Below are 24171 nucleotides of genomic sequence, written 5' to 3'. Positions count from 1 at the left end.
ATGGTTTATTAGCAAAATTACAACAGAGCTTTTTTTCCGTTCTTCTGACTTTATATATATTTTTTGACTGTCTTTTTAGAGTTTTGTCAAAATGAACTATGTTTTATTAGTGTATGCCAGTGGTTCATAAATGGGAGGGGTCACAATAAATCTCATTATCAGATAGGATACTTCTTCTTCAGAAAGTGATTTATTCTTCATCGTAAAGGTTCAGCCTCTTTATGCCTTTGATTGATTTAAAAGTCAGACTCTTATCTGACGCCCTCATATGTTTGTAATAGCTTGGATTGCTTGGAAGGTTTCAGCCTTGATTACACGGAGGTTACAAACTGTTTACTTCATGAACGTTTTGCCACATGCAGCGTGATGCAGACATCACGATCTTTTCAAGGGTCGTAAGTAAAAATGTTTGGGAACCGCTGGTGTATGTTATCGTGTTGCTTAGTAATGTTCCCGTAACCTCCCTTTGGCACTTGAACATGTAGAGTTTGTGTACAGAGAAAAAGGGGATGGATACTCGAATTAGTTTTGTTATTTTCCATTTCTGTGGGTGTGTTTGACCTTTTGGATAAGTTGAATTCAGTGAGTTGGGTGAAGGGAAAAAAAAAAAAGAAAAGAGAACCTGCTGCAGAGAACAGGGAAATTGGTTGCAGTGAGAAAAGAGAATCGTGGGAGCGGAAGGAAAGGATGAGAGAAGAGGAACAGAAACAAAACGAACCTGCGACGAGAGCTCAGGGGATTCAACATGTTACTTCCAGAGCAAACGAAAATCAACTTAAACCAAGTATCTGTATCATGAGTTGTGTACATCAAGTTTTCTACACGTTATAAATCTTGAAACAAAAACATAATAGATCAAAACATGCAGGCAATGACAGTAAAATTCATTCCTAGTGTGAAAAAAAAATCTGAAGGCCGAGCAAAACACAAACACAATATCAATACTTTATGTGTTTGTGTCTTCCACTCTTTCACCTTCACCTCCATCCAAAGTCAATAAAATGATGCTGCCTCATGAAGCTCCCCTCAGTGTTCAGTCCGCAGCCACTTAACTGTGACTCACTGTGTGTGTGTGTGTGTGTGTGTGTGTGTGTGTGTGTGTGTGTGTGTGTGTGTGTGTGTGTGTGTGTGTGTGTGTGTGTGTGTGTGTGTCCCCATGCACACGTAAACTGTCCTACTGTACACAACTTCTCTCTTAACCACTCCACTTCTAAGTTTTGGCCTCACTCTCTCTGGTCACCTGGGTATCAGAATCTGTGTGTGTGTGTGTGTGTGTGTGTGTGTGTGTGTGTGTGTGTGTGTGTGTGTGTGTGTGTGTGTGTGTGTGTGTGTGTGTGTGTGTGTGTGTGTGTGTGTGTGTGTGTGTGTGTAAAATTGTCAGTGTCTGTTTCTGTGTATCCTAAAGCTACAGCACTACAAATTTGTGCAATACATCATTTTCAGTCAGGCGTAAAATAAATGTGTGGCATCAGTGATTGCAATAGGAATGTATGTAAATGTACATGTATGCAGCTCACCACTTCAGCTGGTGTTGTGTGTTGTATTCTCTCTCCTCTGCAGCTTTCAGTTCATTGTATGCCTGGAGGAGACTTAGCCTCAGTTTGTTGACCTCACTTTCGGGCTCATCAGAGGTGCTCTGCTCCTCGGCACTCTCCACTTCAGACCGAAGTCTCTGCAGTTCAGCACGACACCTCTTTGCTTCTCCCAAAAGATGGATCTCGGATTCCTGAGCACTGCATAAAAATCGAGTATTTTTTTGTTCTGTGTATACTACATATACTCTAGTATATACGAGCTGCTGGGCTGATTTCCACTCTCACAACACAAAACCTGAATAAGGCATTACACACTGACCCCTTAATCTACATATATGTTTAATGATGTCACATATGCATGCTTTAGGGATGTTTTTAATTGACAGGTGTTTCAACTTATAGGGCAGTTCTTACTTCATACTGCATCAGATATATTCTCCAATACTTTGCCCAAAATTCTGATTTTTGTCCCCATGCGTAAGTGAGTGAGAAATGGACTTAATTTTAAGCCTCAAAAAAGGAGTGACACAACGAGATCTGATAAGGATTAAGTATCGCTTAAGGACAATTTCTGTTGGAAGCAAAAGATTTAACAGAAGTCCCCTCCCCTTATACAAAGACAAACGTGTTTTGTCAAGAACAATAGGACAACATACCTCTTCAAGGTTTCATGGAGGAGTTTGTAGCTGGCTTTCAGTTTGGTTAATTTGGTGTGGCTGATCTTGCCCAGTGACAACAGCTGAGGAGCACAAAAATATCAATATTACCAATGGTATGGTCTTGGATGAAAGACGGAAGAATAATTATGGATGCGGGGACTCAAACTGCACGGACGACATTTCCAAACTCCTATCAAATCTTTGAACTGCTTGGGTTTGAATCCTTCTGCGTGGCTTTGCCAGCTTAGATGTGATTACTTCAGAGTCTCTGATCTGACCCAGAGGTGCCTGTACAACAGCTGAAATATTAATAGAATTTCACAGTCTGTGGAAATCTCTAGTTGCCAGTTTTTTTCTGATTGAATATTCAATCAGGCAAAATGGCAGGCAACTAGACACACTTCTGACCAGTAAGCAGTTTTGTGCAATATTATTTAGTGACAAAATTAAGTTCCAGAAGTTGGAAAGTAAATCACAAGAAACTCGAATGTGCATTTCAAATTTCATAACAGTCAGAACCTTTTTACCAACAAATGCTTTGTTTCTGCTTTAATATGCAGGAAATTCAGTTACTGTTGTGAGAAAAAAGCTCTTTTATATCTGTCTGGACTTGCAAACAGAAAGAGTGGCTTTCTGCTGCCCATAAAAACAATTTAAACCAAGTTGGGGTGAATAAACCTTCATCATTAGAACAGATATCAACAGAATCAGAACATCTTATCAAGAGCAGTGGCAAAAACAAACATTAAACTATCTGCGATCTCAAAAGGAGAACACCATTTATTGAAAATGGCCCATATATAATGATACGTGCCCACAATTCAAGATTACAAGTACCATTATGTCTGAATGATTTAAAAAAAAAAAAGTCAATCAAAATAAAAGAAGATACACAGTGGTGAAACTCTGGAAAACAAAAACAACTGACAGCACAAGCAAAGACAAAGCTATCAGGTCAAAAGCGCTGCAAAAGGGAAATTGTAAGAGTAGTGAAATTCCTCTCCTTTCCAAGGGAGTTCTCTCTTTGTGTGTGTAACAGTGATAGAAACAGAGGACAGGTGTTGTTCCCCTCTTATCTTCAGAGCCAGGCTGGTAGAGTGGGGAGTAATGAGGGATAGCCTTGTCTGTATCAAAGAGCCGCAGGACTGAGAATATCTCAGGTCGGACTGTGTAGCAAGTAATCTGACGGCAGTGAACACACACAAGTGTTCTGATTACACACACACACACACACACACACACACACTTATCTCCTCCCGACTTCAAATATTAGGGATAGCCGATTATGTTTTCAGATTCATCCCATTATTTGTTTATCTGGCTTTGGTCAAAAGTGCTTGCAAGAACCCAACCACGTTCCAAGGGCTGAAAGGACAGAGATATCACTGTTGTGAATGATGAAGATTAGGGCTCTCGTTAATATGATTTATTCCAATGCTTTCACCCAAGGTCACATCACTACAAGTAATAACCGTGACGAGTATTACATATTATCTTCAAATGTTTAGCAGGTCATCTGGCTGTGAATTATCTCGAACTGCAACTTCAGTCACTCTAGGAATTATAATGACCAAGAAATGTGAAACTCTCATTTCATTGAACAATGTATAACAGAATTCGAGGCTAAATGATATTTTAAAAGCAGCCAGTTGTGTTTTCAGGGGCGTTGATGTCATGAGTGATGGAACAAACATCCAAGCCGTGCACTGGGCATTTATCTGAGAGAAGCAGCCTGAAGCAGTTTTGGGCAGCCTCTCTTAATTCTGGTGCCAAGACTTATCTTCAGCAGTAGAGGGTATTGGAGGCTTTTATGGGCGGTTGCATCAGGCACACATGTGGCAAACCATCTCTGAAGTGAGGCAGAAGATATTTACGCAGACACAACTACCACTACCACACAGACACGCACGCGAGCATGTGATCTGTCCTGCAGAAACCTTCCAGGAATATGAGTGTGTAGTGCAGCAGGTATGTGCTGTATGTGCGTGACAAAAAGAAGCTTTGATAGCCCCGCCCCCCTCAGGGTGAAAAATAATGACAATCGCCACGAGGCACAGACCTGCATTCCACTGTGTGATGAGAGAACCACCATCCTTCGCTCTCTCGCTCTCTCTGTGTGTGTCTCTACCGTCACGTCCTCATATTGACTGCTTGAATCGGAGTTGAGCCTAAAGCCAGATTGAATCACTTTGTAAGGAGAAGTTTTGTGCTGCAATATTTTCCTTAGTGTTCCTCCACTGAAGCTGTGAGCCATTTCTGGAGATGAAATCAATTGCTGGAACTGTGCCACTTCTCGAGAAATATAACGCCCGGGAATAAAGAGGAAAATAATGTAGCTATGTCCCACAAACAAATAATCAGTGCCAACTCAATGATACAACAAGGTCACAACAAGACTCCCAAGTAGGGTAACATTCAGCCTGAGAGAGTCACTGGATGAAGAAATGCTAGGACTGCTAGCTCTCACTGTCAGAGCTCATTTTAATAGCTTGCATTGCTCAATAATTTCTATAAGATGCTCCATGAGATTGCCTAATGTATGAAAAATGTTTGTGGGAAAGTATGAGTTTCAATCTCAATTACAATGATCCTTAAAAACCACCCAAATATGACCACAACACCACATCATCACTATATACGAAAAACATTGTTCATTTCACGGCTCCTTTATCTGTTTGTTAAATATTTAAACAATGCAAATTAATTCATAAATCTCCGGTGACATCAGAGCCATTAAAATTTTTAATTCATTTTATATCCTTGTTGTGTAATCTTATCAGCAGCTGGAGCCTCAGAGTGAAGGGGATGAGACCGTAGTTCGGTTCGGCTCAAGCGCTGTCCCATCGGCATACATCTGCCACGTGGAAGCATCTTTGAGGAAAGCACTTGTTGTAACATTCCAGCTGAATAGCCAGTTTTCTCACCTTTGATCTCCCTTCAGAGGAGGCAAGTTCAAGTTTTCTGAGAGAACATCAAGTTCAGAAGCCTGTTGCTGAAATTCAGGCCAAAGGCATTATTGAACAGACTTGTAGTAGGTTCAGCGTGACAAATTCCAGTTTTTGTATGTTTGTAACTTTCCAGTCATAATGTCCCCATTTGCCTTCATTGGAATGCAAGAACTTATTTCTAGTGAATCATTAAGCAGCATAAATTAAAAGCAGTTTCATTTAATGGTATTCTAACCAACAGGAAGCGAGCCACATGGGGGAAAAAAAAAAAAAAAACTTGCATTAAAAAGGCATCTTATTAGTTTGTTTTGCATCTCTTTTAGTGACATGTTGCAGGTGCCTGTTGTTGGTTACAAATGCTTTTGTATCAACATATTTTCTCCATGCTTGAGGGGAAGCTTTTTATATTCAGTCCAAACTTTTCAGACACAACACAGGAAAAGTCTGTCCATGGATACTTCACAACAGAACATTGCAACAAAAAAAGATACAGTGTGAAGTTATGCAAGATGGTATTGCTCCTATATATGGATAATCACAGTTTTGCACTCTATTCTTCACATGAAATGTGAGAAGAGCAATTGTGTAAAAAAAATTAAAACACATAAAAAAGGTTCAAACCTGGCGTACTTTCTGACTTTGGGAAGCTGTGTGGACAAGCACCAGAGACAGAATAGCAGTCTTTTAACATGGATATAAACAGTGAGTTTTTTTTTTTTTAGAAAGCATCTAAAGGTACATTAATACAAAAATACACACCGTGTGTTTTGGTTAGAAATTGTTTTGAAGAAAACAAAAAGGGCTACTTTACAGTGGGTAGGGATACAGGCTACGTATGATCAATAAATCACAAGTCAGCCACCTGAACATATCTGAATTGAAGTGGTTTTTGATTTTGAATGCAGGTCTATCATGAGTTGAGTGTGCACAGAGGACAGATTATCGGCAGGTATGTGATATTCAAGAATGTCAGCATTAAGGAACAAATCATTTTAAAGAAGTGAAGTGGATCTTGTGCTGAATTTGCAACAGCTTGATAAATGCAGAACAACAGGTCGTCTGTTGTACTGAACTGAAACCAACCTTTTCTATTGTTGCTGCGGGCCCAACCATGGATTTTACATTCACTGTGCTTGCCTCAGCCTAATTAGGAGATTGGTACTTTTTGTAGAGATCCAGTGTTTTCACTTAATGATCTGAACGAGGTCAACGTGAGGCCTTTCAATTGTACGGACATTTCAAAAGCACAAAACAACAAAGTGGGGAAAGACATCATGCCAATGTCAGCTGAGTGGATAGTTCCTGTGCACTGAGTCATTTCACTCTTCAGGGAAATGAGCTGACTTCAGAGTGAGGCGGGATGGCAACATGCACGGACTGCAGGCAAAAGGACCTCACTTTCCTCTTTCTTACGTCCCCCCTGCCTTTTTTTCTGCTTCTCCTTCCCACCACCAACACCACTCCCACAATCTGTCTGCATCTCCGTAGTTTTTCACAATGCTGTTGATATGGTGTTTTGCATTACGCAATAGTGCTGCCCCTCCCATTCTCTCCAACTCAGCACCCTCCCTCGCTCCCATCCCTCTCTCTGCCTCTCTCTCTCTCTCTCTCCCCCTCCCTCTCTGGTACTGATATTAATGACACAGCTATCTGAGGCAGCGGCAGTTCCCCTGCGCTCTCTCCCTCCTGCAGGCTGCACTCATACACACACACATCCACACACAGACACACATCCACATACTGTTAAACCAGTAAGATACTGGACACACAGTCACATACTCTCATACCTACAGACAATCTGCAGGCACACACACACACACACACACACACACACACACACACACACACACACACACACACACACACACACACACACACACACACACACACACACACACAGTCACCCTCCAAATTCACATCGGAGGCAGTTATAGACACTCTCGCTTTACACTCACTTATTTCTCCTTTACAAATCTCACAGAAAAATGAGGACAATTGTGCTTTGCGTTTGTGGCAGCCTCCTGCTCACAGCCACCTTGGTGCCGCGAACCAGCCGGGCAGCAGACTTTCCTGTTAACTCTCACCAGAGATGGGACGCTAGAGGACCCTATATTTTGGGATCTGAATCTGGCACCCCTGCCTCCTGCCCCATGAAACTTAGACCCTCGGGCCAGTGTGGGAGCTCTGGGTCCGGGGCAGAGGAGGGGGAGGACTGCCCCTACCAGCTCACCCTGCCTCCCCTCACCATCCAGCTGCCCAAGCAGTTCAGGCTGCTGGAGAAGACGATGAAGGAGCTCCAGAGCCTGAGGGAGGTGGTGAACAAGCTGAAAAGCGGGTGCCAGGAGTGCCGCGGGGCACGGGGCAACGGAGCTTTTGGACATCAGCAAGGAGACCAGGGACAGACGCAGGTCCCAATTCAGAGGGATGCTGGGGAAGAGGTGAGACTGGACCGGACAGGACAGGCGGTGCAAGGTGGGTCCAGCCAAGAGGAGAGGGGAGATAGGATGGTTCCTGGATCTACTTTGGATGGTACTGGACGGGGGCAAGGTTCCATTTTTGGGAAAATTACACCGAGCCCGAGCAGTACGCAGGAGATGCAGGTAAGAGGCAGACATCAGTCTTTTCTAAAATCAAAAACAGACACTAACACTTACTTGGAAAATGTAAGATTTTACTAAGGAATGAATATAATTTATTTAAAATGAAATCAGGTTAATTTTCAGAAATATTTACAGAAGTCTTAAATTGTCATGATGTATGTCAGTTAAAGGGAAATGCATGCTGTGTCACCTTGATCTGAAAATAGAATATAATTTTGGCATTGTTCAAACTGTAAAATCTAGACAAGTCCACATTTTCTGTATATAAACATAGTTTAGAGGGCTGTACAAACGTGGCCCTGCACGTTTGTGTATTTCCATCAAAACTGTGCAAATTGTCAGTGAGACAATATCATTATCAGCCTTGTGAAAATGTCAGGGATGCTGATCTAAATAAACTGAGTCTCCATTCAATGGCACCTAACATTTGCCCAGTCAAACGTACCCAGCTGGAATGTAAACTGGCCAGATGTTGAAAGACCTGGAAAGTCCTACCTGGCACCAATCCGCCAGGGAAAATTCCTGGTACTGTAAACAGGGTGGGGAACCAGCGTTAGACAGCAGCCAAATGGCGGTAAATTTCTGCTGTCTGGTGAGCTTGTTGACTCTCACAGCTACTTTGGCAGACGGCCAACCATCACGCAGACCGCGTGTCCATTCAAAAAAATTCAAATTGGCTGGTGAAACAATGAAGGAGGCTGGTGACTTCAGTAATCCACCTGCTTTGTATTCTGTGCCAAAAATGATTTTCTTTACGCCCGCTCTGGTCCTCTCAGGTGAAACTGAATAGGATGTCAGCCAGCCTGCGCAACGCCAGGAGCCAGATCTCAGCCCTGCAGGGCCGTCTGGAGGGTCTCAACCTGCTTAACATGGACAACGTGCAGGCCATGGTGGACAAACGGGTGGAGAACATCACTGGAGTGGTCAACAAGCTCAGCTCCACCTGCACCAACCAATGTGCAGTGCAGAACACACCTCAGTGTAAGCTTGCTTTTACTATAATTACTCTGGCAGCATTCTCTTGTCCTGTTACTTTTGCTCTGTTCTTATAGCTTCACCTTTATAAGCCCTCTCTATCTTCCTATAAGGGGTTTCAGTAAAATGAGAATGTGTTTTCTATTGTGTTACATTGCATTGTGTTCGATCTTTGCCATTTCATATTCCTTTCTTCCTCTCGTGTATTTTTGTAAGCTCTCTGAGCATGATCAAGAGCCCCACTTCTCTATTCTTTTCTATTCCCATAAATTCACCGCATACTGTTGTTATGGTAATGAAACTCCGGCACCAAATAAGTCCAAGCAGTTTGGGTTGCTGTGAGGAAAGTTTTCTGGCATAGGATGTATCCAATCATTCCTAAGTGAACTTTGTGGATTATGATCACTTCATAAACAATCAAAGCCTGGGTGGCCACCTTCACCCGACGAGGCCTTTCTTTCTGGGAAATGAAATCTTCCAGGTTAACACTGACCTTGTCAGCTGCACACAGTGGTTTGTTGTGACATGCCTTCTCCATTACCGATATGAACAATATTGCATATTTAGAAAATGTTCCATCATCGTAATGAGTGCAGAAGGTTCCCATATCGAGGACTGATCTGGAGCGGTCGGTTCTGTGCAGCCATAACAAGTGAAATAGCTTAAGGTTGAGATCATACGATACAAGAGAGAAGCAATATGGCAAATAAGGTCAAATGTGAGAATTCACATTTCCTCTTTTATAACTAATTCAAGTGCTATGACCCTCCTCGACTCACCATTTGCACAAACACAACAAGGGGAGAGAGAAAAAAAAAAAAAAAAGCTTAAAAAAGGTAAAAATCTGATGATACTGTCTGGAAAATCCCATCAATATGGATTGCAAACGAGCTAAGCATAACAAACACCCATTACATTGATGTAAAAGCTTATTTAGATGAGAGAACAGTAGAAATGCTGGCCACTTTTCAGTCAGAAAGTGAATAATAATATCCCGATACTGCATGAGTGAATGTGACACTATATTGGGGCTTTTATGTGGAAAACAGATGTGAGCTTATTTCTAAGTAGATTAGCTGGGACAGTGTGAAGGGAATCCCATCCCTTTCTCTTCGGTGTTTGCTTCTCTCCTAGACTTGCCTCTTTCTCCTTCAAATTCTCCTTCCCTTTCTGTCATTCCCCACCCCCCCGCCCCTTAATGTCTATCCTGAGAGCAGCATCCCTCTCTTCATCTCATATTATTTTTCTCTTTTGCCCAACTTTCACTGGTTTGCCGTCTCTTTAATTCTTTTTTTTGCCTTCCCTCCGTCTCTCCCCCTACTTCTCTTCCTCTGGAGGTCATGCTCTTGAGTACTCATTCCTGCATAAAACCACTTGCTCTCATTATCTCTTGCCAATACCACAACTAATGTAGGCGGCTTTCCTGACATTAGAGTAGTCACGGATGGCACACGGGGTCAGTAACACTTGTCTTTGTACATCAATCTGTCATGTTAAGGTCGCGAACTGGCAAATTATTCTGCCTCAAGTGAGGAAATTGAGGCTGGTGGTGTCTGAAGTCTGTCCAAAAGAAGCAGAAAAGAAACAGCTTGTGCTGCCAAGAAAATTGACCAATATCTTGTGATAAGAGTGCTGCGGTTTCACAATGTTGGAAACGCTCTTTAACTCAAATTACATTTTTTACCCAGAAATGGCACTAAAATCTGATAAACACATTTATTTTTGCAACCTTTAGAGAAGTCAAACAATCCTATTACAGTCCCATGTTAGCACACAGTGACAATTGCTCTTAATCTTTAAAAATGAATACCAGAGGCTGAATTAATATGTCCCTCTGCTTGCTCTTAATAGTCCTCGTGAAAAGGACTTCCATTGGTAAGTGTTTTCTGGTTGTTTATCACACTGTCAGAAGTGCTTAGTGAAGCAATTCATGGTAAAAATGGTTCCCCTGATTCCTGAATAAACTATTAGCTGACACATTCTAGCCAAGTCATTCAATAATTGTTCAATGGAGAATTACAGAAACTAAATCTATATCATTCTCATCCAAACAAAGACAAATAAGCAAAGAGACCCAAGGTGCACACATTTGGAAGCCATTTCAGGACATGCCATACAGAAAATGTGGGTTAAGAATGCGGCTACTGTTGTTGGATGTGTGCGAACTCCACTGGTACAACTCATTAGGCTACACTGTAGTTCTATATTCTACGGGTTGGAAAAAGGCCTTTGAGGGCACTTGGAAATAGCTGTACTACAAAACATTTAAAGCTTTTTTTTAAAGCCAACTATAGTGAAGACTAAAAAGAAAATACACCATTTGATGAGGACCATGCAGCAACTAAAAACTCCCACTGTGCCCAAACATTTCAAGCCAATGTAAAATTGTAAATTCCCTATCAAGCAGGACCGAGCACATTTGTAATGAGGCTTTTATCACTCAAAGAGCTGTAAGCTTGTATTTTCACCTTTTTTGCCAATTTCCATTTGTGCCGCCAGCTCTAATCTTCACTCTCATTTCTGCAAGGCATATATTGGGGACTAGAAGTGAAAGGACAGCAATGACAAGGGATTCCCAGTCCCCTGACAGGAACTGCTTCTCTACAATTGTAGTGACACACAACTTCCTAAAGGAAGGGTGGTTTTTTTTTTTTGGACCAGTCTCTTTCCATCAAAACAGAACTGCAATGTTCAATTTATGCTGTTTTGAAGAGAAAGATTGTACTATCACTTTCGATACACATTTCCTTCGTTGTCACAAGGCACACGTCCTTGATAGCAGTCGTCTTCCTTTCATGATAAGTTGTATGGTCTGAGGTCAAGCAGGCATTGTGGTACTTAGGCAGTGAAATAGTCGACGTGTCAAGTAGTCATCTATAAAAAGCAACTCAGTCAATATGTCATTGAAATGTTCAAGATAAGTTGACTTATCAGTCAAAGAAGCAAGCAACGAAGGAAGCAGGCCAGACAATCAAAAAATGTATGTAAACATATGCTGTTTTGGGGAAATTACTGCTGACGGTTTTTCTCAGAAACAATTTGGCATTATTGTGACTCAACAGTCAAAACAGATAAATTAGCCAACAGTCTTTCAGGCATCAGTAAGTGGCTGAGTTATTTAGGTCAGGCACAGTGGCAGAAGTACCTAGCTTGAGATGGCTCTTGTCTGTCGATGGACACTGGCTGCTCAGTCAGATGGAAGTGGACAAATAGGGAGGGAGATGTGAGGAGAAACTGCACTCAGACACTCAAAGTGAGTGAGACATCGAAAGCTATCACAGGGCACTACTTTGAATGCCAAATGCCGGCAGAGCTGTTGACGTGACAAGGACACATTTCAACCTCACGCTTGACTCCCGGACTGCTTTCCATATGGAGTGATTTTCCACCTGAAGTATTCCGTCCAATGTGGCAGAAAAATGCAGTGGATGGCTTTAGAGTCACAACAAGTAAAATCCATCCATGGTGCTTATATAGTTGCACCAGTTACAAGTCTAATTTCGCATTATGGCATCTTTGAAATAACACATTTCTCCCCTCCACAAACACTATTCAGTTTAGACTTCCCCTCCTTGTACCTAACGTCTGGCCCTCCGTACTCAGTATTGGTCCACCTACCCGAACTCTATTATAACCTACCAACCCATTAAACAGATTTACCAGTATGACGAAACTGTATCAACAATGGAGTTCATCAAATGGACACAAAAGTTGTCCACATGCTGCCTGCCTAATGTCAGGATGATTTAGACCCAAGGTGCTGAGCGTGCAGGGAGGGAGTACGCCTCTCTAATCCAGTTTTAAACTTTCCCACGTTTTGACAAGTCTGTTCCTTTCAGTTCCCAAATGCTAACTGACAGGGGCCTTTGGACCTCGGTTTTGGGTTGAGTACGTGGCCTGCAGTGCAACACAGGGGACAGAAAAATAGGGGGAGGGGGTGATCCCAGAAAGCAGTGAAGGTGTATAAAATGGGCCTGTGGTGCAGCACATGTGAAGGTTACTGACTTTCATCCCCCTGACAGCGGCGTTTGTCCTTTCACTTTCGTTACTTTCATGTTGGAGCCCTCTAATTGTCATTGTTACATTTCAGAAAAGCAAAGAAATGATGGAATAGACTGAAATGATAACTGAAAGACAGTATTTAAAGACACAAGTATTTTGTTATGCTACTATGCTTAAATTTGGTTAGAGTCACACAAGGAATGGCTTTGTTAACTAATGGGGAAAAGTCTGGTAGCAAAAGAAGACGGTGAGCTGTTTTGTGTTTGAATACATTCCCCGGAAATTAAAGCAAGAACGAGAATCTCTGCGACGGTAAAACCGGATTTCCAGCTAATTTATCTCCTTTTCTTCTCTTTAGTCTTCCTCCACCCCAGGGGCTGTGTCTATTACAGTCTCTTGGTTGGGCAGAGAAAAATGACAGACCAAAGTAAAATGATTACAGAATATGATCCAGTAACATCCCCTTAAAGCTGCCCTCTCTTCTCTTTTTCTTGCCGCCCAGCAGTCATCTTAGCCCCTCGGGACTGTTCAGACTACAATGTGCTGGAGGCGAGGAAGAATGGGGTGTACCGTGTGACTCCTGATCCCCGCAATGGGACTTTCGAGGTTTTCTGTGACATGGAGTCGTACGGAGGTGGCTGGACTGTCGTACAGCAACGGCTCGATGGGTCTGTCAGCTTCAACCGCACCTGGACTGAGTATAAGAAGGGCTTCGGGAACCTCAGGTATTTTTTTTAATTTTAGTTTTATGCTAATATACAGTTTGGTAATAAAATGGTGGAGTTGGTTGAAGGATTCATGGATTTATAAGTGATTTATAAGCTTAGTACAAGAAAAAGTAAAAAATTCCTGCTATTGGTATGCAGGATATGAGGCTCAAGTACCACATAACTGTAGGTAGAAGAGGGTGGATTTTAATAGGACCACAAAAGTGGTTGTATATTGACTTTTTGTTTGCTGACAGTAGCGGTGCCACCACATTTAGAGGGCAGTTGATGCTGTGTGAAACTGGAAACATTTCTAAAGTTTGACAAATAACCCTGTTTATATGATCAAGGCTTGACACGTCAAGTACTTGACAGAAGACCTGCATTATAAACTGGGCCATCTAACACGGAAAGAAGGTCTGATAAAAGATGTTACTGAGATGCATTATGGGATTTGTGGGATGCAGCATTTTTTAAAGCTCAACTCCCCAATTTTATTGAAGTGCAGTAAACTGCTGGAGCACCCTTTTAATAATGAAACAGGCAAAACACAATTCTCTAAAAAGTTCCACAAAAAAAACAGAGTGGTATTCTCTGGCCATCCCACAATTCAACTCTATCACATTTCAATTCAGAGCCGAGAGTGTTTTATCTCCAGCTGTGGAGAACACCCTCTGTGCTGCAATGTTAATACTGGGAAAAGCCATCATCGTCCAAAGCACTGTTAAGGGTGCAGTTCTTTTGAAGCAAAACGACTATGTAGACAGATTTCCCCAGAATTGGGTTATGTGCTGCAGTGTGTGTTTGTCAGGCAGTCTCAGTTGTTAGTTCTGGAGTTTGGTGCTTCACTGACATTAGTTTGTTGGTGACAGGATATTAAATATTCATGAAATACTTCCCCTTTGACTTGCCGAGCTCATTATTAAGTCATTAAATCCAAAATAAGCCCAAACACCTGCCTTTTTTTTTTTTCTTTTTTTTTTTTAAAGAGATAAACTACAAGATACCTCCAGTAGCTTATGTGTGAGCTGTTGCCATCTGGGTGTTATGCCATGGTTGTTGAACTTCAGCTTCTTCATTTGATAAACAAAGTATAAGTATCACAAGTAACACCCCTCAAACCCTCACAGCAGATTGCAAACCATGTGGCCACTGAATGAACTCCTATCAGTTTTCTCATCCACATGTAACTGGAGAACCTACCATCTTCTCAGGGGTGAGAGAGACTAATACAATGCTTTCAAAGAGAACATAATAAGGAACATACTTTTTATTTAACGTGTTTTTGTTACTCATAGTGACCCCCGTTTATCTATTGACATCGCTGCGCTCGCCAGTGGACCAACTTCGACATAATCTCATTTGAATCAGAACACGTTCACCCCTCCTCCCACAGCTTGAGAGAGCCCAATCGCTCAGTGCTTAGAGGACCTAATGACACACACCTGTTCTCCTGAGCACTGATTGTTCACCACCTGTTTTCTGTTGATTAGCACACATAAAACTAAGGAAATATACAGACCCATTGGACCCCATTTGACAGATCACAAACTTGTATATTTACTAACAAATAAAAAATAAACATTAATGCAATAAATGCAATAATCAGTGAACACGCTGCCTTTACTGCACCTTGATTCCAATTTCAGCCCCTTTTCTTTGTTCTCCTGTAAGTTTGTGTCAGAAATAACCACGGTAACTTCTTGATAACCATGCCTGCAGATCGAGCGTTACCTCCCACTAAAAGAATAAAGTCTTCTCTCATCCATTTTTCACTGTCACACTATTCTCCCCTTGCATCTGCTTCCCTGTCCTCCTGTGTGTAGGGGGATAAGTACATTTTGTCTGAATAACTCTATTCCCTTTCTAACCAACTATACAAGCGTGGATGACTTATTTTGTTCTCCTCTGTCCCCTTCAATGTCCCTCAACCTATTTTCTGTCCTGCAGAGGTGAGTTCTGGCTGGGCAATGACCATATCCATTTGCTGACAAAAGCCAAAGACATGATACTGCACATTGAGCTGGAGGACTTTGAGGGTGTCCGGGAATATGCAAAGTATGACCAGATGTATGTGGCCAATGAGTTCCTGCGCTACCGCCTGTCTGTCAGTGGATACAGGTACGGTGTTAGTATTTTCTGCACGCAAATACAACCAAACACAAGTCAGATTTGAGCACTCCATCTGATATATCAATGCCTCCTTGTAGTGGGACTGCTGGGAACGCCATCAGTTTCAACAAGCACTTCAACCACGACCAGAAGTTCTTCTCCACACCCGACCGCGACAACGACATGTACCCCTCCGGAAACTGCGGTGCCTACTACAGCTCCGGCTGGTGGTTTGACGCCTGCATGTCCGCCAATCTCAACGGGAAGTACTATCACAAGAGGTACAAGGGAGTCAGGAACGGGATCTTCTGGGGAACATGGCACAACATGTCGACAGAGTACTACCCCACCAACTACAGGCAGGCCTTCAAAACTGTCAAGATGATGATACGGCCCAAGAACTATGCTCCTTAAGAGGACAGGTGAATATTTGTGGGCGTGGTCAGGCAGACAGATAGGTGAAGAAACGCAAACAAAGACAAAGAATATGAAGGAACAAGTACATGAAGAGTCGTACACATAGTCATGCATCTTCACATATTTCCACATACATACGTGTACACTGAAAGACTATAAGACAGCTTGAATGCAGTAATAACAAAAATAATTGTGAAAAGTTTAAGTGTCCCATTTCTTTTTTCCACTGTAGTGAGCGTGGCCTTTAATATGTTGGATTAAAATGAGGATAATAAAGGACAATGGACCACAAATGATGATGGGCCAATAAAAAACCCCAAAAAAACATGCAGTGTAAAGGCCAACCTCCTACATGGGCCATAATATTATACGAAAGGGTTACCATTAGATTTTTCACTGGTCTCTGACATTTCTCTGCTTTCTGTCCCGCTGCCCTCTGGCTGTAAAACCAGCTGAGACACGGCACAGCACGTACTAGTAGTAAAAACTAATGAGCTATCATTTTCTCTGCTATCAATGATTTCATAATTAACAGCAGCCGCTCAAGTGAGGTATACGAGAGCTGATGATACAGTTTTGAGTGGGTTTGGAATTGAAAGACTTCACGCTGGGGTCAGAGTCAAGCTATAAGAAAAACTACAGCCAGTAATATATATATATATATCACTCTTTAGGAAGCTGTGCACAAGTAAAAGCTTCTGTGCCATTTATTGAATACACGGAGGCAGTTTGCTAATGTATTATCTTAGAGATATAAAACAGCCCAGTATGAATACGCAGTCTAATTTAAATTTCTTTTTGAGCGATTCCCACGTGCATTCTGCATTACTGATGCTTTAGTAAATTCCTCTTGACAGCAGCCACAGAGCAGGCCATTGCTGTTAGAGAGAGAGAGAGAAAAAAAAAAACACACTTCCAATTGTTTTTCAACTTCATCTCTGGGTGCACTGGACTACTGCACATCTCGATGCCATGCACCACTTGTAAAATTCTCCACGACTCACCACTTGTACAATACTGCTATCTAATGTTAGGAACCTGTACAGCACCATTTAATCCATTTTATACACACTGTGAACGGGAAGGATCGGGACAGAACTATTTCACTTTACGGATGTGTACAGTATTTATTTTACTTTGTGAGGTATGATAGCTTTTATATGATGCATAGGTCATGCAGTGCAGCGTCTAATGAGTGTCGATATTTGAGCAACGATAGAGTCTTTGCATAATTGTGACCATTCATAGCATATTTGGAGCTCTGTGTGTATACCACATTGATCTTTTTCTATCATTCAACTGTCGTACCAAAAGATATGCACTTTTTTTTATATTAAAAGAAATAAATAAAGTTTAAAATACATGGCTGTGTAGATTACAGTGTTTGGCAGTTTGAAATCATACTGATGCCTGTTCATCTTTTAAAAGCATCTTCTGTAGTGGAATCACCTTTCAATGAACGTATACTCAAAAAGTTTAGCATGAGTATTCATGAATAGAAAATGTCAAACTCTGAAGTGTCTGCCGTCTAGTATACAGGGCTACAGGATGCCTATAAAAATGGAGGATGAGGTGCTGCATGCCCATAATAAATGGGTGAATGAAGTGTAAAGCAACTAAACAAAAGATTGAGTTCATATTGACTTCACGGAGGATAAATGATCAAACTGTGGGACTGTGACTTTAATGTCTGTTTATTGTCTGTGATGATCAAGTTAATAAAAAAGTTCTGTGCTCATCCACGTGATGATTTCAAGTTCCAAGTATTCTTTTTTTTTTTTAGGTGTTAAAAATATTGTAAATATTATGGTAAATTTTGTAAACCACATAAATCCATTATTAGTACTAGCAGTTACATCATAAAGGTAAACCCCGTTTACAAACAAGACACATCTAGGCCACTGCATAATCTCTTAAAAGCATTCCTAATATTTCCTTGTATCTTTTTTTTAAAGCAATTAGGGTGAATAATGTCACTTTAACTGCCAAATACGATGTTTATCTTTCCTGTGACACCTCCTAAATGCCTCTCACAAAAAGTATGATCACACAACAGTCTTACCTCATCTATGCACTGGAAAACAGGACTGGCAGAGACATCGGGACTGGCAGAGGGCTGCTCCTCTGGGAGTGAAGCATCGGGTGCCGTGGCCGCGAGAGCGGTGCCCTTCTCCCTGAGGAGGTATCCTTCCTTCTCCTCTTGTTCCTCCACTTCAGCTCCTTCTCCACTGGGAGGCCTGCTATTCTGCTGCTTCTCATATAGATCCACTAACACAAAATACAGAGATACAGCGGATGAACAAATCCTTCTGCACGCATGAAAACAGGACACACACTGAACAAAAATCAACAACAAGCCATGTTAGATGATCTGCTCCTTAAGGTAAATATCTAATCAGCAAATCACGTGGCAGAAAGTCAATGCACTCAGATATGTGGATGGGGGTCAACAGGATTTATTACAGTCCATTTGTCACACACTTGCAGTTTCAGTATTCACAGTTGACTTTGAGGGACATTTTCCTTTAACAAAAATGACATAATGATGTGCTGATAAAAAAAAAAATATATATATATATAATCCATGTTTACAGGAGGTATTCAAATACTTGTGTGAAAAATGCTGGAGGAAATAAATCAAAGAAATATCTGGTGATTGTGAACCGAATATGAACTAAGAAAAATATATTACAACAGCATTCAGGTCTGGGTTTCCTTTAAAGTAAAGCTTGAAGTATCTCTGAGACATTGACAGCGACACCGTCTCGTCGTGAGGTTAACGCGTGTGCTCATATCGCTAAATAAAGCCAGCTCACGTTTGTGTCGGTGCTTGTTTTACTAAACGAGGAAACAAACATGTGAATACAAACGACTTACTTGTGAGTACTCTTGAGGCTTGGTGTGGGTATTAAAACTCCTGACCTGCTCGTGGGAGAAAACAACACAACTAAACGGTTTAAATAGTTTTACAGCGAATCTCAGCAAAACACAACCACAGCTCTCTGTCGGCTGGTGTTGTGGTTACCATAGGAACGACGTAATACGTCCCATTAAATGTTTGGTGAAATCCCTTATATTTACTCTGGTTTATTTAAGTTATGTTTATATTTTGCTCCTTAAAACTACTCGTTGATAATATGCACAGCGTACAGTGTAAGAGTGTTAAACAACTTTACTCGAAAAACCAAAGCCTTATTTTACACTTCCCGTTTCTGTCCAGCAGAGGGCGGCAACTAGTAACCTTGTCAGTGTGTCGCGCATTGGCCACACGCAGCTGCATCAAAGGCCAGCTGGATCAACACACTTACTGACTGAGTATCGAAAGTCTTAAAATGAAACTGGATTCAGGTGAATCCAAGGTGAAATGGTGGTGATGATGCAACGCCACCTTTCTCCTGTTAGCTTCTTTCCCACAGTGCACTCTGGGAGCTGGCATGGATCATTCCTCATTCCCTGCAACAGCTGCAGAGATTGGTCATCTCTCCAATAAACAGTATATGTGTGTGCATGCCAGAATGTGAGTTTGCATACAATATGCATAAAAGGGAAAAAACATGATTTCAACATAGGGAGCCTCTGCACTTGCATGTACATGTATACTAGGACATTTTAACTGGCACTGTTACAGTGATGGCTTTAATCAGCTGCATGTAATGTGTGGCCAACTGATTGTGATCCCCCCCCAGAACTTTCAGACAAGATATTTTTGTGTACAAAGTCAACAGATGAAATGACAGATCCTCACAGTGATTGCATTTTTGTTTGACACATTAACCATGGTTTTGGGTTCTTCTATAGATTTAGGAACTAGCGACACATGGGGAACAGCACCAGGTTTGAGCCACAACATAAAGTGAAAGTGGGGAAAGGTGAAGGGGTACTGCCACCCCACTCCCCTTAATCACAAGTAGACTTTTTTCAACTGACTTGCTAATTAAATGTGTTAATTACATGGACCTAATTTTACCATGCCTTTTTAAATCTGAAGCCAATTACACCTTAGTTTTGGGATGAATGATTTTTGGTGGAAGCCAGGGTTCCAAATTAGTCTCCAACAGTCTGGACATGCGAACTTCTAAGTGCTGGTAGGTTCCAGTGTATTTTTTTTTTTTTCATAAAAAAATATGGCCCTCTCTGTGCCCCTGGTGTTACCATTTTTGGTTACATAAAATGTGATCCAGACCTGAGCTATTTTGGGGTGAATAAGTCAGAATTGCAAATGTATGTGGTAATGCTGGATACAGAACTTTTATTAATAAAGTAGACATTGTTGGGTACCGAGTTCTTATTCATATTTTGCATACATTTTATCACCTTTTTAAGAGTCAAAATCTGCTGACGATATAGTGTATGTTATAAAACTCTGTTCCACCATGTCTTCCCGTCAACTCACCCATAATTACTGGCTTGCAATTTATGAGCTTGTGTCAAAGTAACTGCTGTGAAGTTTAACAACGTACAACAGATGTGATGATGCATGCTCTGTGGGGTTTCTGGGTCACTTAGCAGGGTTGAAAACTGGGATTATACAATGTGCAAAGGTCCCGATCATACTGTTGATGATGATACTGATCTTGTGAGCAGAACATGTAAAAATGAGGATTCAGAAATAGATAACCATCGCTTAAAAATATGAAATGTACTCATACACAATCCCTGTGGTTTTGTGCAAAAATAGGTGAAAAGCCACAGCCACTAGTGTAGATGTTACAATGTCTGCGTGCATGTCTGGCGTGGGTTTGTTTGCTCCAGAGCCTTGGAAAAAGTTACTGTACTCCAGGGCACAGAGTCCAGGCCTCAGTTTTACTGCTGTATTGTTGTCACAACAAATGCAACTTGGGGTTTGAAGAGGTCATTTTAACACCCCCCACCTCCTTTCCTCTCTCTTGTGTGAAGGGGTGTTGGGAGACCATTTCAACTGTCCTTATTAACACAATGCGCAATATTATTTTTCCATACACGTAATCTGATGTGACACTTTCTATTGACAAAAACTTTGTCCTTCCAGACAAGGCGTCTGGAAGCAGTTTATGAGCAAATGTTTAAAATCTCTTAAAACCTTAAAAGCAGCTTTTGGAGTGAATCATTTGTGCGTTTTTAGAGTAAAATTTGTGTTCTTGAGGGATCTTTACTTTATCTAGTGATAGAAAGGGATAGAATATGATATAACAATCGATCTAACTGCATGAGATGTTATGAGGTATGCAATTTGTTAGTGAGACGGAAACATAAAAGTTCTTCCAACTCCCTTTTGTCCTCGGTGTTGGATCAAACTTCACACTGTTTGGCTCTGTGTAAAATTTTGCACCATCAAATTTGAGTTTAGCGGACTATCTAAGACATAAATCACTGAGAGCTGCTTTTGGCCAACTGTCAGTCTGATGTCATTTATCAGAGTCTCTGCAGGATCTCTGTGGAGAATCTAGAGCATTGTTCCACAGTGTGTCAGTGGGCAGCCGGCGGACCCAGCGGAAAAGGGTTTTACTGTAATGATGACTGTAAGACCCCCTCCAGCTTGAACTCCTCTGGCTCACACAGTTCTTGCAAACTAAAAAAAATAAAAATCACATGTACTGGCCAGCTTTGTCTGTGTTTTCAGTATGCATGTCTCCAAGAAATGTCAACTGAAGCCATATGTGAGAGCCGGTAACAGCTGTGCACATTTTCAGAGGGATATCTTGACTCATGTGGAACAAATTTAACAGCGTTTTATCATCAATAACTTGATCAAAAGTTGGCATCATTTTGCATTTCATCATGTGTGCTTTTGCCATGTCATGATGGATCTTTGGCTTGTAATATATCAGAAATATTTACATGTTTTTACCCATTAAATCATCAAACAAACACAATTACTGGATTAGATAATCTAATTTAACATGCAGGATGTATTGCGTTTTTACGTTGAGGTCTGGGTGTCAAAACATCAGTTTTACGACCTGCTGGACTGCTTCACTTGGTTTTTATAGGATGATGTTTCTTTAATTACTACTTAGGACAACACCTGGCAAAAATATGGTATCTGTGTGTGTGCCAATGTGTGTTTGTAGGGGTAAACACTTTGGGTGACATTTGAAGTCTCTAATTATTGATCTTTATTATTGATGTCGTCCCACATTCAACAAGTCCACAGCCAACGGCGTGAATGAAATAAAACTCTGTTTTTATGGTTCTGTTACGGTCTATTGAGATGTTTCAAAGAAATGGGTTCGTGATGTAGTTAAAAATACTGATAAAGTTGCAATGACACAACCTTGTTCTCTCCATAAGTGGACACAGAATGATTCTCTCCGTGGTATCAACATGACTCAATTAATTTGTCCCCAATTGGAGACTACAACATTAAAAAGGCTTCTTCTCTTGCTCCTAACTCTCATGTGCTCTCTCTTGTTAATTAACCTGTGGCCTGTTCCTCATAAGGCCTTGTATACTTCTAAGTGAAGTACATGTGGTGCTGCTCATATGATATATATCTATATGCATGTGTAGCCTGTGCAACAGACTAATGTCCAATAAAATGATAATAAGTTGCCAACTGATACTTAACCATCTTAACCTCTAACGTTGGATGCTTGCCTCAGCGTTTAGTTATAGTATTTACTATGTACTTTTATCTCGGGGGCCACTTTTCTGATACACTTTACAGTTGTAGAATGTTGTTATTATGTTTACAGTATGTTTTTCACAATCAGCAATTTACATTTTGGATTTCTATTGTGTCTACAAAATACATGCTTCTACTGCCAAATGAATTTCCCTAAATTAAATAATTAAATTTACCCTGACTTTTGACATGAAACAATGACTGTATTTATTCTCAGCGCACATAAACGTTAATTCCTGGAAAAACGTTCTTTAAAAGATAATTACACATCATTTGGGGTAAGAAAAATACCAGCCTAACTCCATACTAAATGAAAGGCTGAATCAACTTTAGTTAATGCCTTTCACCTCACATGCCCAGTCTAATTATAGTTTACTGGAACCTACTGAATCACTCACTGTCTTTGTTCATGCAACTGTTTTTGAATTGTAACCACTGAAACAAAACAGAAAACTGTAGCAAATGCTAATACTGTGAACAATAAGACTGCAGCTATAGGTGCTTCCAATAGATACAGCACATATTGAAATATTATATCTTTAAAGTTTGAATACCGGTGCTGCGGTGGGTTCATTGACTCTAGCTATGTGACCCTCCACGACCTTTGAGATGAAATTTACCCCAGGACACCTTACAAATGTCCAAGGGGATTTGAATAAATTTACCACCACCTTCCTGTTTCCACTGAGCAAAAGACAAATAGTCCTGTATCTATTTTACTGCTCTCCATAAACATGTGTGGATTTCACGGTAAAGGATTTGGGGGGTAAATTCGAACACCACAAAGAGGTCGCACAGGTCACATTACCCGATTGGAATTTTTTTTTAACACTGAACCCAAATAAACAGACTAGGTCAGGTTGTCTTAGTGCACGGAGCACAATCAGTGTGTTTTAAGGGATAAATCAGTTTGACTTGATTCTCATGGGAAAGCACTCATGTTGCATAAACATCTCTCTGTTTGATTCAAACTTTACAAAAGTTAATTCAGGTGCCAGTACGGCCACTTTTACCGCTCCGCCAGTTGCTTTTGTTGATTCAGAGAAGATTAACATCCCTCACATTTCATCCATACCACCATGTGACTCACTGGTCGGACATACATATGAAACCTTGACCTTTATGGTCTTCTTCCTCTCAACTGTCATTTTTCATTCTGCTGGACAGAGAGCGATATTGGTTGTTTGATTTGAAAATGTATGTTAGAAGAAATAAACATTTTACTTAGTTTCCCTTCATGCTATTTTATACATCTCCACAATTCAGGCAAATGTTGTGCTTTTTTTCTGGGCAGTGTGAAAGATTTAGTGGCAGCTAGTGATGAGGTTAATCACTGCAACCAACTGAATAGTACTCACTTCACCCTCTCTTTTCAAGCATTCCCACAATCTCATCCAAACAACAATTCTTATTTTAAGGGTTTTATACACTCATTTATGAATATTGTATTACATTTTTGGGAACCAGTGGATTTAGTATTTTTAACTATATTGGTACTACCTAAGTAAAGAATCCAATTGTGTCTATCATATCATAGGTCTCCTTAATCACTCTATACTGTACAATAGTAAACAAAAAGACAACACAACAGAGGCGAGAAAGGTATTGGAAA

At 41.0% G+C, this 24171-nt stretch overlaps 2 protein-coding genes across 2 annotated transcripts in view; one reads left to right on the top strand and one right to left on the bottom strand.

Annotated features, from left to right (window-relative positions):
• The window catches only part of ccdc146 (coiled-coil domain containing 146), a 47791-nt gene extending 28878 nt beyond the window's left edge, over positions 1 to 18913 (bottom strand). The window contains exons 1-4 of the mRNA XM_069709229.1: positions 18833 to 18913; positions 18018 to 18223; positions 2192 to 2274; positions 1518 to 1733 (exon numbers count right to left, since the gene is read on the bottom strand). Coding sequence (XP_069565330.1) covers positions 1518 to 1733; positions 2192 to 2274; positions 18018 to 18223; position 18833 — 506 coding nt within the window. The 5' untranslated portion in view covers positions 18834 to 18913. The remainder of the gene's footprint in view (positions 1 to 1517; positions 1734 to 2191; positions 2275 to 18017; positions 18224 to 18832) is intronic.
• Positions 6819 to 17711, top strand: fgl2a (fibrinogen-like 2a). The gene is made up of 5 exons (XM_069709247.1): positions 6819 to 7742; positions 8519 to 8723; positions 13225 to 13444; positions 15377 to 15547; positions 15637 to 17711. Exons 1-5 carry the CDS (start codon positions 7128 to 7130, stop codon positions 15950 to 15952), a joined length of 1527 nt encoding a protein of 508 aa, XP_069565348.1. The 5' UTR covers positions 6819 to 7127; the 3' UTR covers positions 15953 to 17711.
• Positions 18914 to 24171: the final 5258 nt, after the last annotated feature.

The sequence above is a fragment of the Brachyistius frenatus genome, unplaced genomic scaffold (genome assembly GCF_029030835.1).
Source record: "Brachyistius frenatus isolate BFR_SWC_R1_liver_20210118 unplaced genomic scaffold, ASM2903083v1 Contig_81, whole genome shotgun sequence".
Classification (NCBI taxonomy): Eukaryota; Metazoa; Chordata; class Actinopteri; family Embiotocidae; genus Brachyistius; species Brachyistius frenatus.
This window is presented reverse-complemented; position numbering and strand designations above follow the sequence as displayed.

Bases quoted from the DNA above. Each gene is read 5' to 3' on its own strand.
- fgl2a (XM_069709247.1), top strand. From the start codon at position 7,128: ATGAGGACAATTGTGCTTTGCGTTTGTGGCAGCCTCCTGCTCACAGCC. The intron at 8,724-13,224 runs GTAAGCTTGCTT...GCCGCCCAGCAG, and splicing joins AGTGCAGAACACACCTCAGT to TCATCTTAGCCCCTCGGGAC. The intron at 15,548-15,636 runs GTACGGTGTTAG...GCCTCCTTGTAG, and splicing joins CTGTCTGTCAGTGGATACAG to TGGGACTGCTGGGAACGCCA.